At 40.7% G+C, this 14,894-nt stretch overlaps 1 protein-coding gene across 3 annotated transcripts; it reads left to right on the top strand.

Annotated features, from left to right (window-relative positions):
• Positions 1-336: 336 nt before the first annotated feature.
• sstr2a (somatostatin receptor 2a) lies at positions 337-14,687 on the top strand. 3 transcript variants are annotated; one of them, XM_061908869.1, is made up of 4 exons: positions 337-641; positions 2,916-3,365; positions 7,750-8,075; positions 11,843-14,687. In XM_061908869.1, the coding sequence occupies exons 2-4, from the start codon at positions 2,975-2,977 to the stop codon at positions 12,272-12,274; spliced, it is 1,149 nt and encodes a 382-aa protein (XP_061764853.1). In that variant the 5' UTR covers positions 337-641; positions 2,916-2,974; the 3' UTR covers positions 12,275-14,687. The 3 variants fall into 3 exon arrangements, with proteins under 3 accessions (XP_061764853.1, XP_061764854.1, XP_061764856.1); XM_061908870.1 differs by having other exon boundaries at positions 337-520; XM_061908872.1 differs by lacking the exon at positions 337-641 and adding an exon at positions 2,707-2,842.
• The last annotated feature ends 207 nt before the right edge of the window (positions 14,688-14,894 follow it).

The following is a 14,894-nucleotide window of genomic DNA, read 5'->3' on the forward strand; positions in this document are numbered from 1 at the left end:
CGCCCATGATGCACATGTTGTTTGGGAGGGGATATGGGTCATTTCCATTTGTTTGTGTAATAGCTAATAATTAATAGCGTGTTTCACGTGTTTAAGAAAGAAAGAAAAAAAAAAAGCTGTGGCCCACAAATGACCCCCTGGGCCGCACACTGGACATATCTGCCCAAGTGTGAAGGTGATTGACAGGTAATCAATCCATGCAAATACTGCATGGATTTACAATTTCCTGCAGGTTTGCATAAATGCATGATTCCACAATCAAAGAAAATAATCAAACCCTTTGCGTTGTCATCAGTGTTACACTCATCCACACCCCCAGTCACTCTCCCTCTCTCTCTCTCTTCCACTGTCTATCTCACTCTTGGTGGTCTCAGTCTGCTGAGCGCTCTGTCGCCGTGACGCACTCTTCGCCCGGGTTGGCCACCAACACTTTTGCTCTTTTGCTCACGCAATTCTTGCAAAGAAATATCTGTTCCTGTTGAGAATAACCTGTGAGACTTCAACCGAGGGCTGTGAGTGGGTGCGTAAACGCCGGCTTGTGCACGACCGAGAGGCGCAGGTGGATGGATGGATTGCTGGATGGATGGATGGATGGATCTCAATGATGGATTTGATATGAGGAGGACCTTATCTTTCCAGAAGTAGGTATCATTCATAAATCAGTAATCACAAATTCCAAGAATATATAGTCATTTTTTATTTTCTATGCTTTGCTCAATTTTAAGTTACTAGAAAGGTTAAAAAAAATAGTTGACATGAAATCTGCATAGAAATGTATCAATGTTGAGTAGCTTTAAAAATGCTGTCCGATTTAAAGATTACATGTCTGCTAGAATCTTGTCAATTGACACTGATGTCTTAATAGATAACGCCTTTGAGACTTTCATCATTCGATAATGCAGCTAAATTGGCTCATGCTTATTAAAAATAAAAATGCATCATACGTATGATTTATATTTTATGATTTTAGAAATGCCTGTAGAATACATATTTCCTTGAAATGTTGAAAAAGAGACGTATTACATTTTCCTCCTAATTGGCTCTCGGAAGGATCTGTTCATTTCATTAGTGGAACATCAGGAAAGGCAAGCAAAGTTCCCCGTAGAAACTCTAAATGGGATTATGCATATTTGACAGCCACCCTACTTGATGTAGAGTGAACACAAGCCTCTTAGGAGAGCATTTTCAGTTCGAGGAAAATTACATAAAAATTACACTGTGATGAGTTATTTCAAAACTCTTTGACATTCTATGAAGAGCACCCCGAAAGCGTGGCCCAGAACCTTATAATGGCTTAACCAGAAGAAAATTCAAGTTTTGATATCGCCCAGCCAAAGCCCAGACCTAAGTCTATATAGATCTTTTGCACAAAAAAAAAACCTGACGAATAGTGGAAAATATTTTCAATCCATTTTCTTTTAAGTTAAAGTGCCAATGATTGTCACACACATACTAGGTGAAATTATCCTCTGCATTTGACCCATCCCCACAGGGGAGCAGTGAGCAGCAGCAGTGGCCGCGCCCGGGAATCATTTTGGTTATTTAACCTCCCACTGCGTGGCCGTGCGCAACCCGAGGGTCCCTGGTTCAATCCCCACCTAGTACCAAGCTCGTCATGTCCGTTGTGTCCTGAGCAAGACACTTCACCCTTGCTCCTGATGGGTGCTGGTTAGCGCCTTGCATGGCAGCTCCCTCCATCAGTGTGTGAATGTGTGTGTGAATGGGTAAATGTGGAAATAGTGTCAAAGCGCTTTGAGTACCTTGAAGGTAGAAAAGCGCTATACAAGTACAACCCATTTATCATTTAATTCAAACCTTGATGCTAGTGTCAAGCAAGGAGGCAATGGGGCCCATTTTTATAGTCTTTGGTATGACTCAGCTGTGGTTTGAACTCACGACCTACTGATCTTAGGGCGGACACTCTAAACCACAAGGCCACTGAGCAAGGCGTTGCTTTCTTGTTTTATTTTTTTTCCATCCATCCATTTTCTATCGCTTACTCCCTTCAGGGTTGCAGGGGGCGCTGGAGCCTATCTCAACTACAATTGGGCGGAAGGCAGGGTACAACCTGGACAAATCACCACCTCATCGCAGGGCCATATTTTTTTTTTATTATTTTAATAAATAGTTTTTGAATGAATTTTTACCATGAATTGATTAACGTGGACCCCGACTTAAACAAGTTGAAAAACTTATTCGGGTGTTACCATTTAGTGGTCAATTGTACGGAATATGTACTGAACTGTGTAATCTACTAATAAAAGTTTCAATCAATCAATCAACAGAATGGGAGTTTCCAGTTAAATAATGTCTTTGGACTGTGGTAGAAACCATGAAAAATATACAAATATAAAAATGTAAGTCAAGATCTGCAACAAGTACAGCAAAGTGCTTCAAATATGACAATTCCAGCTAATTTTTGTTTTTTTCCCCCATTGAATTATACAAGTTTCTATCCCCCCACACCCCAAAAAAAATAGATTTTCAATCTGTTAGTGTTTTAGGAATCATTCATTGGACATAAGCGAGTGAGACTCTACCTACTGAACGGCGTAGAAGGATGAAACCTGCCGCAGCGGCAGAGATGTTTGTCCCCATGGTCGATTGAATAAACATTTGTATTCGGTAGCGAGCAACATGCTGCCCTCCTCGTTCCCTCTCCCAAGCTGCCTTTTTGCATGTATGCACCCAACCACACTGACACACGCATCAAGCCCTGCACTGGATGACTTTTGTGTGTGTTCTGCTTTGGTCAGGCAGCAAGGAAAGATCATGAATGTGATGAAGGCAAATTGTCAAATCCTTTTATGATGGCAGAGAATGTAGAGTCGATCAGACAGTGGTAATTCCTTTGCAACTGTTGCTATGGATCTCAGATGATTCCTGCCACTCATGTTATTCTCATTCCTTTACAGATGTCTCCCTTCAGCTGAGACTTGACGACTTCCTCGTACGCCCACCAACTTCAGCAGCTATGGCGCTGGATCAATGGTCCTTCCTCTCATCTCCGCCCAACATGACCATCCCCGAACCCCTGCTGTACGAGAGCTTCCTCCAGGGCAACGAGTCCGGCCTGGACTTGAACCTGACAGGCGAGACAAGGGAACCCCACCAGGACAAGACCAGCTCGGTCGTCATCACCTTCATCTACTTTGTCGTTTGCGGCGTGGGGCTCTGCGGCAACGCCCTGGTCATCTACGTCATCCTGCGCTACGCCAAAATGAAGACGGTGACCAACATATACATCCTCAACCTGGCGGTGGCAGACGTGCTGTGCATGATGAGCCTGCCGTTCATCGCCTTGCAGCTGGCGCTGGTGCATTGGCCCTTTGGCGAGGTGCTGTGCAGGGTGATCATGACTGTGGGTAGGTGGAGAGCAGCACACGCTTCACTACACAGCAGTGCTTTTATCTGAGCAAATAAGCACTTTATGGCTCCGCAACAGCAAAATGATCCAAAAACCATTAACTGAAACGGTTCACATTTAGAGTCCTCCGGTGGGTTTAGGTAGTGGAAAATTTATCCATAAAACATTTTGAAAATAACCGGGGGATGGAATTTTTAATGGGCTAATCCCAACATAACATCATTTAGACTTAGACTTCCTTTTATTGTCATTGAAATTTCAACTTTACAGTACAGATAAGAATGACACTTCGTTGCAATAGCTTGTTGGAGTGCATGGTAAAAGAGCAATAAGTCCATCCATCCATTTTCTACCACTTATTCCCTTTGGGGTCGCAGGGGGCGCTGGTGCCCATCTCAGCTACAATTGGGTGGAAGGCGGGGTACACCTTGGACAAGTCGCCACTTCATCGCAGGGCCAAAAGAGCAATAAGTAGCAAATATAAATAAATAAAGTACCGTACCAATAAATATATTGCATTTTTGCATATGCATCCACATTTATGGATTTATGTTATTTTGTCTTTATATTCCAGCGAGTTAATCCATTTTTGGGGGGAATTGAGGGGATTATTGTGATGCGTTCAAGAACGTAACATAGCATGACTACAGTAGGCATGTCCTTGTGAATAATAAAACATCTATATATAATCTGTGCATCCATTTCCAAATCCTTAAAGCAGACCTGGGCAAATTAAGGCCTGGGGGGCCACATGTGGCCCGTTAAGATTTTCAATCCGGTCCGCCGGACTTTTCCAAATATTTTCTTGAAATCTTTAAGATGGAAAGTGTAGCTGCCATTATGATGTGCAGTCATGTTTTCAAATGGCCGTAAGTCTTGAACTATACAAAATATTTCAATGGTTGGAATCTGCGCTTTTGCGTGATACCACCAAATCACCAATCAACAATCACCAAAATGATTCCTGAGCGTGGCCACTGCAGCTGCTCACTGCTCCTCTCACTTCACAGGGGGTGGAGCAAGAGTATGGGTCAAATGCAGAGAGTAATTTCACCACACCTAGTGTGTGCGTGACTATCAGTTGTACTTTAACTTTAACTTTAATATGCTAGTCCCTTTGGCAATCTAATTAGTTACTATGGTAGTCTAAGTCACAGCAGCTCAGACGAGGCACCAAGCAGCGTGGGTGGAGAGCGTTTCCACAGAGTGTTTTCAGAGCAGCCAGCTTGAAATGCGGGTGTCAGGGACAGACGCAGATGGAGATTTTTACAACAAAGTTCTAAAGCTTAATGGTGAATCAGATTGTTGGTGGGTTTTTTTTTTTAAACCTTTGCGGTCATATTTCGTTGTATTTTTTTTGCATTTCGCTTGATTGTAAAGTATGTCAATCAGGAGGGTGTCTGACATACATATGTTGTCAATATTCAGTGTTTTATCCTACATAGTTAATATTGTAAAGCCCAGATTCTTTATTTTCACGTACATTATGTTTGTCTCATTCAGTAAAATTTTTTTAATTAACATTCTGTTTTTAAAGGCGGTCTGTCATAACGTTTTTAGCATTCAATCAGACATTATTGTGATGTTTTGTATTAGTGTCCTAAGAATAGATACGCTGGCCCCCAGACACATTTCTTTCTCTAAATGCGGCCCCCAAGTCAAAATGATTGCCCAGGCCTGCTCTTGAGATTTCACCACTTCTAATCACCACAGGACCAAAGCGGTCCAGATTTTATCTGGCTGTCACAAGGGTTCTTCCAATTTTGCCTTCCCACTCCTGACAACACCAAACCATGACATGGCAGCCTATCCATCAATCAATCACTCAAAATGTATATAGCTCTAAATCACAAGTGTCTTAATGGGCTTTAGAAACTCATGACGACATCCCACCCATGGAAGCCTACATTTATGCTTGAAGAAACTCAAAAAATTCAAACTGGAAAAAAGTAGTAATAGGAATGGGCCAGATGTAGGCCCCCCCCCCCCCTACGAGTTCCATATCAGTTATCGTCCCTGTCTAACTTTGAACCTCAGTGAGTTGTTTCTCCATTTGATGAAAGGGGAGCTATAATGATTTTAGTCTACATTTAAAACTATTCCTTGTGATCTAGATCGGTGTTTTTTTAACCATAGAGCCAAACCCGTCAGAAAATAGATCTTTCTCAGCCAGGGTCCGTATGAGCCGCAGCAGTACTCAGTTGTAATACACTTTTCCACCACTTGTGGCAGTAATGACAATATCAAACAGAAAAAAGTCTGGAGCGAAAATCATAGAGAAGTTTCTTAAGCGCAAAAAATATGTAGTTTAATTTTTTTGCAATTACATTTCATTGGCAGTTTATTTAAGAAACATATCCATCCATCATTATTAATTATGATTAGGATTATTAGTCTGAACGTATTTATTTTAGCACTGAATAAATTGTATATAAATTAACTTTTCATCAGTTTTTATGAATCCTTTTCTTTGCAGTATATTTGATTAGTATTTCATTTTGTAATCGGGCTGACCTAAGCCTTGATTTTAACACGTTTTTATATCATTTGACAAGGCTTATCCTGTTAAACTGTAAGTATGTTTATATGTAATTGTATTATATAATTATACCAGAGTAAGATTACCAATTCAATGTAATATTTGATTGGGCCCTGGACCCCTCTGTATTGGAAAAGTGGGGCCCTGAGGTAAAAAAAAGTTAAGAATCTGTCATCCAGATTATAGGATACCATTTGGTGTAAAGTTTTCACTCACAGTCACTTTCAAAACCAGTTTTACAAGTTTGTCTGCAAAATGTTCAATTACAAAGGGGTTGCCAGGTTGCGAATGAAACCACGCCACATCCTCTCTAAAATATCACATATTTCCACATTTTACATGTTATATACCTTGACGTCATCACCGCAATTTTCCTTCCAGACAAAAATAAAATAAAACTTAATGCACATTACAGTCCCGATCAAAAGTTTACATACACTTGTAAAGACTATATAATGTCATGGCTGTCTTGAGTTTCCAATCATTTCTACAACTCTTATTTTTTGTGATAGAGTGATTGGATCATGATCGAAAGGATAAGATCACGGGTACAAGCGGCCAAAATGAGTTTCCTCCGCCGGGTGGCGGGGCTCTCCCTTAGAGATAGGGTGAGAAGCTCTGTCATCCGGCAGGAACTCAAAGTAAAGCTGCTCCTCCTTCACATCGAGAGGAGCCAGAAGAGGTTGTTCGGGCATCTGGTCAGGATGCCACCCGAGCGCCTCCCTAGGGAGGTGTTTGGGGCACGTCCAACCGGTAGGAGGCCACGAGGAAGACCCAGGACACGTTGGGAAGACTATGTCTCCCGGCTGGCCTGGAACGCCTCGGGAGAGGGAAGTCTGGGCTTCCCTACTTAGGCTGCTGCCCCGTGACCCGACCTCGGATAAGCGGAAGAAGATGGATGGATGGATGATTGGCGCACATACCTGTTGGTCACAAATAACATTAATGAAGTTTGGTTCTTTTATGAATTTATTATGGATCTACTGAAAATGTGACCAAATCTGCTGGGTCAAAAGTATACATACAGCAATTTTGATATTTGGTTACATGTCCCTTGGCAAGATCCACTGCAATAAGGCGCTTTTGGTAGCCATCCACAAGCTTCTGTTTTATTTTTTGACCACTCCTCCACAAAATTGGTGCAGTTCAGCTAAATTGTTGGTTTTCTGACATTGACTTGTTTCTTTAGCATTTACCTCAGGACTGTGGGAAGGCCATTCTAAAATCTTAATTCTAGCCTGATGTGGCCATTCCTTTACCACTTTTGACGTGTTTTTGTTGTTATTGTCCTGTTGGAACACCCAACAACGCCCAAGACCCAACCTCCGGGCTGATGATTTTAGGTTGTCCTGAAAACTTTGGAGGTTATCCTTCATTTTTATTGTCCCATTTAAAGCACCAGTTCCATTGGCAGCAAAACAGGCCAGAGCATAATACTACGACCAGCATACTTGGCGGTGGGAATGGTGTTCCTGGAATTAAAGGCCTCACCTTTTCTCCTCCAAACATATTGCTGGGTATTGTGGACAAAAAGATACATTTTTGTTTCATCTGGGACTTTGTCCTATTTTTTATATATATTTCCTCCTAGCCTGAAAGAGAGGGGAGGAGTTATTTCCACTCTGGCTGTCAGCTTGACTTAATTTCCAAACAAGTAGGTCCGCCTCTCTGTGACATCACAACGTAGCCAGACTGCAAAAACGACTGATTTTTCTAGTTTTGACGTTTTTTGTTTAACACGAGTATCCAACATTCATAAGTCAGAAAGGACAGAATCCATCGTTGGTTTACTTCAAAATACACTGGTGACTTCTGATTGTATCTGCTTTTCTTTCTCCTCCAGATTCGCTCAATCAGTTCACCAGCATCTTTTGCCTCATGGTAATGAGCATCGATCGATACTTGGCCGTGGTTCACCCCATTAGGTCGACAAAATGGCGGAAGCCCCACGTAGCCAAGTTCATCAACCTGACAGTGTGGGGTGTGTCGCTGTTAGTCATCCTACCTACGATGATTTTCAGCGGCCTGGACAAGGTGCCGGTATGCAGCATCATTTGGCCCGAGCCCCAGGATGTCTATTACACCGCCTTCATATTTTACACCTTCTTCATTGGATTCTTCCTACCCCTGGCTGTCATCTGCATGTGCTACCTGCTAATCATAGTCAAGGTAAGAGCAGCAAAATGACGCATTTACATTAAAAGGAATGGTAATGGCTTCATTGAATTTAAAAACAAAAAAACGTTTTGAAAAAAAATGAGTAGGAAGACTCATCTTAAATGAATCCTGCTGCTTTTTCCGTGTATTGAATTTTTTTCAGTCGAACGCTCCTCAAACTGCTTGCACATTTACTTTTGCTTGAAATGTTGTGAGAATGGACAACCGTAAAGGTTTTTTAAATTGTGGTCATTTCATCAAATGCCTTGACCACAATGACAATACCAAAATTTGGACAATCGACAAAACAATCTAGAAATATCCTGTACTGCATATATGTTTGCTCTGCTAGAATGGAGGTTAATTCTGCCTTGCCTTTATTTTTAAGTTTTGCACTGAACAGGAAGTCACTGTGTGCATGATTTAATGAAACTAGAACAGCCCCCCGATCCCTGCCAGAGACTCCAATTCGGCTCGCCAAACATAACCCAAATATATGAAACCATACAGAAAACTGTTCAGTGTTGGGAGACAAGCGTTCAAATCCAAGCCAGGGTAAATGAACATGTACCATTATTTTGATTAAAATATTATTCATATTTGTATTAATTTCAGTATATTTTTATTATGTCTGGATCATTATTTTTTTTAATCATTTATTTTTAACGATACCGACTCACAGAGAGTCAAAAAAATTAGGTTTGCTGGACAAATTTTCTACACTAACACGTCGACATAAACAAACTGATTTTTCATGTAAATTATTCTTTAATCGTTCAAATTTGATGTTAAAGTGTTGTTAAACTGTGGTAAGCATTTTATCCCACCTTCTTTGAGCACGTAAACTTGGCCCACACGTAGCACACATTAGTTCGGTTTGTTGTCAGCTATTGATAGCGATATAGCAAAGTTTAGCTAACATTTGCTATCATTGAATGTATATTCTATCATAACAACAACACGACTGTAAATTGTTATTAGCCTCTCTAGCAATGCGTTTGTGTGTGTGTACGCACTACGGACGAGTACAAGACGCACGTGAGTGACAGCTTATAACGGCAGCCTTTTTACTCTGGTCGACAATCAATTTGTATTTAATATAGTTAGTACCTCTGAAAAGATATAGACATTTTGAAAATATGTATATACATACTCTTTTAAACCACTGATGGTAACATAAACCCAGAAGGGGATGTTCTTGTATTTTTTTTTTGAAAACTTTGAGTCCAGATTTCCGAAATATTTACAAAAAAGTTCTCTACATGTATTTTTTGCCTCTGAAAATAAATCTGGCAGTCATTTCCTATTATATCAGTTAGTTTTGAGTGATCAGTAGATAACAAATTCTTGGTGTGTCATCTACAGAACTGGAGCCCGTTTCCCGCAGAGACAGTGTAGATAACGGCATGTAAAACCTTTGTTTTGATCACTTCATTGCATGTTTTTGTCACCCTGAACAATGATTTCTGTTATGGTTAACATTAAACTGATATGATTAAAATTGGCCATTTATCATCCAGGTCTTCCATAAAAAAACACAGTGTATGTTAAGTCATGCGATTTCAGCTTTTCCTCAAGCATATGGAGGAAAACATCAGTAGAAGAGGACACTAAATATAATACTAGCAGCCTACCTTATTTTTCTCTAGTTTTAAATAGCTGGAACTGTTTTTCTGTATAGTTTTTCACAGTTTTTTTCAGAATCATGAAGCTTGAGTCGTTTAATTTTTCTATCCAAACTCAGACCAAAACCCTCCTCCTTGGAAATCAGAACCATGAAATTGTTGGCTTATATTTATACTGCGTTCACTTTGCGAGAGTCAATTTGACTGGAGAGGTCCACAATTTTGTCATAGTCCCATCATTTCGAAATAAATGCAAGTTCACCGCTTTTTTGTTGTATTTTGTTACAACCTACAACAATGCATCAGGTAGACATATTTGATGATTCCTACAAATTCTGCGCAAAAAAACATGACATGGGCTGAAGATGCAACCAGAGATTTTATAGGGGAACCACACTTTCTTTTTTGAAGTTTGCCTATTGTTCACAATCATGAAAGACAAGAACTCACATATTCTTTTATTTTTTTTTTCAAAAATGATTTTTAAAAATCTGGGGGGTAGCGGGGGGGTGAATATTGTAGCGTCCCGGAATAGTTAGTGCTGCAAGGGGTTCTGGGTATTAGTTTTGTTGTGTTTATGTTGTATTTCAAATGTTCTCCCGAAATGTGTTTGTCATTCTTGTTTGGTGTGGGTTCACAGTGTGGCGCATATTTGTAACAGTGTTAAAGATGTTTATAATGCCACCCTCAGTGTGACCTGTATGGCTGTTGATCAAGTATGCCTTGCATTAACTTGAAAAGCCGCAGATATTATGTGATTGGGCCGGCACGCAAAGGCAGTGCTTTTAAGGTTTACTGGTGCTCTGTTCTTCTCCCTACATACATGTACACAGCAGCGTTTTAAAAAGTCATACATTTTACTTTTTTTTTAAAACCGATACCGATAATTTCAAAACAGATAATTTCCAATATTACATTTTAAAGCATTTATCGGCCGCTAATATCGAAAGGCCGATATTATCGGACATCTCTCGTGCTTACCCATAATCAACAGGAAAAAACGTCCTAGGCTGGACCAAACAGACAACTGTCCATTGAGTGTGTCACTTTATATCGATCATCATATACGCAGCACATCATGTGTGTTATTACATCTACCGTACATACGCTGTCTGGCGAGCCGTGTCCAAACAAAACATGAAATTTGGGCTAATACTTTAAAGATAGTGTAATATAATTATTCATATTTTTCAGTCAGTACAGGTTATTGCCCTATCGCAGCGTTGTGCTGTATGCTCTCAAACGTGCTTTGTGTTGACCAGAAAGATAGTTCCTCAGTGTTCACTCTTACAATAACAATGATAAAGTTAAAGTTCCAATGATTGTCAAACACACACTGGGTGTGGTGAAATTTGTCCTTTGCAATTTACCCATCCCCATGTTTACCCCCTGGAATGTGAGGGGAGCAGTGAGCAGCAGCGTGCGCCGCGCTCGGGAATCATTTGCTGATTTAACCCCCAATTCCAACCCTTGATGCTGAGTGCTAAGCAGGGAGGCAATGGGTGACATTTTTTGTAGTCTTTGGTATGACTCGGTCGGAGTTTGAACTTACAACCTCCCAGTCGCAGGGCGGACACTCTAACCACAAGGCAACTTAGCTGGTATGTCACTACAGTTTGGTTATTATACAGGTTAGGGAACATAAATGGAGTATTGTTGACGGTTTTTGAATGCATTTTAAAGTAATTTAGAGGCAGAATTGATTGCTCCCATGAGCTGCATTGCTATAGCCACCAAGAACAAGGCGATTTGTATATGTTAGAAAGTGAAAAAAAAAATCCTAAAAAGTTTAGTCTTCTTATCCTATCCCTCGTAATGGTTATGAACGATAGTCAAAATTTCCCCAAAAAGTGCGGTTCACCTTTAACACTCTGTATGAAATTGCCTCCAGTCTTCTGTAGAGGACGCAAGCTCGCCCACATTTCGGATCTTTAAGTGAGCGGTTCAAAATATGCTGAAAATCGTTAGAAAACAAGCCTAAAATAACTCCTGTTTATTTTGGGAAAACATTTACCTCAGATATAGAAATATGGAATAAGTGCCAATGCCAATAAGACCGTTGAGTTTAAACAAGATTAACTGAAAAAGACTATTAAAGTAAATATATTTTAACCGTGTTTGAAAGGAGCTGACTTAAGTGTTCCCTTTTACTAGGTGAAATCTTCAGGCATGCGCGTGTGTTCGACCAAGCGCAAGCGTTCCGAGCGCAAGGTGACGCGGATGGTTTCCATCGTGGTCGCCGTCTTTGTCCTCTGCTGGCTGCCCTTCTACGTTTTCAACGTCACGTCGGTCACCAGCTCCATCAACCCCACGTCTGCCGTCAAGAGCACCTTTGATTTCGTGGTGGTGCTGGGCTACGCCAACAGCTGCGCCAACCCCATCCTCTACGCCTTCCTGTCGGACAACTTCAAGAAGAGTTTCCAGAAGGTTCTGTGCCTAAAAATGGTGACGGGCCTGGATGAGATGGAGCGGAGCGACAGCAGGGCGGACAGGAGCCGGATGGTTAACAACGCCTTGATCATCAACGCCAACTTGGAGGCTCACAACACGGCGTTGCTCAACGGCGAGCTGCAAACCAGCATTTGAGTGCCGAGGTCCAGAAGAGGAACCGCTTGAGATGGTCACTACTGCAGGGGGGTGATGTAATAGCTGACCCTCTGGACTTGGGGCACATGAAATGACGGAAATCTAAACAATTTCCCAACAGAGGCCAGAGAAGGTACACTGAACCCAGCTCATGACTGTTTAAGCAGATGAGGCAACTTGATCCGGTTGACCCCCGAGCGCAGAATAACACACAGCAAGCCTGTTGACTGACATCAAACATTAGTTGCACCGACGCTTACGTCATTAACGCAGTGCCAGAGTGGAAACTAGACCCAGTCAGGCTTGTATTGGAGAGTTGGTCTCCGAATGTGCTGATAGACGGGCGGCTAAACCCTAATGGTGTGTGGGTGTGTGTGTGTGTGTGTGTGTGTGTGTGTGTGTGTGTGTGTGTGTGTGTGTGGGAGGGGAGATGTTTGGAATCCCAAAGTCATTAGGCGCTGTTTTCATTAAACGGGAGACGTGCTGAGAAAGCCAAACTTTTCAGTGGAAGACAGCCAGCGACTCTCAAAAGATAAACCTGAGAACCACAAAAAAAAACAAATAAAAAAGGTTTGATGGTAATGATCTGTTTAGAAGAGCAGCAGAGTAACAAATGGCAAACTACTCACGTGTTTATTTCCCAACAATAAAAGACATTGGCGGCTGGCCGGGCGATGCCGCACTGATCCGTAAATTCTTCAATGGCCGGGTGGCGAAACAAATTGGCAGCGGCGACGACGCCGCTTGATTGAAAACAGTTTGGTCGTGTAAATAGGGAACAAGCTTTCCGCTAACCTGGCACATGTGCAAACACGCAGGTTGGCCGACTGCAAGGGTCAGCAAACTTGTTGATTGTTTTTAGGAACCTCTCACTATGTCTTTTTTTCCGGAACCCTTGCCACTGTACAAGTTTATCATCCGTATCCATATTGTTAATAGGTGATAATTTGTCTAAAACAAGGTCGCCACTCTTGGCATGCCATCATAGTCAATGTGACCATGAGTCTCCTTTAAGATAAACATTTTACACTGCAAGACACTGTAGTTTTCATGAAGATGATTTTAATCTACATGTAAAACCCTTCCTTGTGGCCCAGTTAATATATATTAGATATGCTTTGGTCTGTAAATTGCGTAAATTTTGCTCCACAGCTGCAGTTACAAGCCGTTTTGTCTGCAAGGTGTTCAGGAGGCCTTTCTCAGACTGCAAACCAAGCTCCTCTCCAGAACTATCTTAATGTATCTTTTTTTTTTTTTTTTTTAATCCAACAAAAATATACACAATAATACCATAATAATACAACTCCAATTCCAAAACCAAACCCAGCAACATTCAGAATAGCAATCAACAGAGCAATTGAGGACAAACACAAAACAATCCAAAAGAAGTCCAACATAAATGAATAGTATCAACAACAGTATCAATATTAATAAGAAATCCAACATAGCAGTGATTTGAAATCCCTCTTTGACATTATCTTCACAGCCATTTATTTAAAAACATTAAAACATTAAAAAAATGAACAATAGTGTCACAGTGGTTTACACGTCCATCATATCTCATAAGCTTGACAACACATTGTGTCTAATATTTGACACTTGTTGATTGATTGAAACTTTTATTAATAGATTGCACAGTACAGTACATATTCCGTACAATTGACCACAAAATGGTAAGACCCGGATACATTTTTCAACTTGTTAAAGTCGGGGTCCACGTTAATCAATTCATGGTAAACACATAATTTATCATTTGAAAATGTACCTTGTTTAAATATATATTTTGAAATTGTATTATTTTTCCATACATGGTCAAAAATAAACTTCAGAAACATATCGATTCACCCGGTCACAACACCTGCACACTCGCCTATCGATTCAGAGCGCAGAGTAGCAGCATTTTCGTCACTCATGTCGCACGTCTGTGTTATTGTGCACATGTCAAGATTGTATAAAAACAAATACTTCATCTTACCTTATTTTGTGTTTCCCCCCATCCTGAAGCAGCTCTGGCTGAGACCTTGACTTCATGTCCAAATAAATTGTGACGTCACAACATAGCCGGACTGCAAAACCCCGCCAACAGAGGCATCCAAAAACAGGCTTACGCCAAAATGCAAGAACCTTACGATTTAACACGTTGACATTGTTTCACACAAGTATCCAACAACATTTAAACAAGACGAAATGCATCATAGTTCCTCTTTAACTGTGTTGCTGTAGAATTTGGTTAGATTAGAAAACAAGGACACACAATCTGCCTCCTTATTTATGCACAAAAATATTTGTACAGTTGCCTGATCATATTGTATATCATTTCCTCATTATTGCGTCTCCAAATTTAAATGTATTCAACACAAGGATGTCAAACTTGCTATCATTGAGGTCCACATCAGAGTTATAGCCGCTTGTAACAGTGAATATATATATATATATATATATATATATATATATATATATATATATATATATATATATATATATATATATATATATATATATGTAGGTGTGGGAAAAATCACAAGACTACTTCATCTCTACAGAACTGTTTCATGAGGGGTTCCCTCAATCATCAGGAGATTTCCATATTGCGCTCTACCACGGTATCGAGGACTATTCT

The sequence above is a fragment of the Nerophis ophidion genome, linkage group LG08, assembly GCF_033978795.1.
Source record: "Nerophis ophidion isolate RoL-2023_Sa linkage group LG08, RoL_Noph_v1.0, whole genome shotgun sequence".
Classification (NCBI taxonomy): Eukaryota; Metazoa; Chordata; class Actinopteri; order Syngnathiformes; family Syngnathidae; genus Nerophis; species Nerophis ophidion.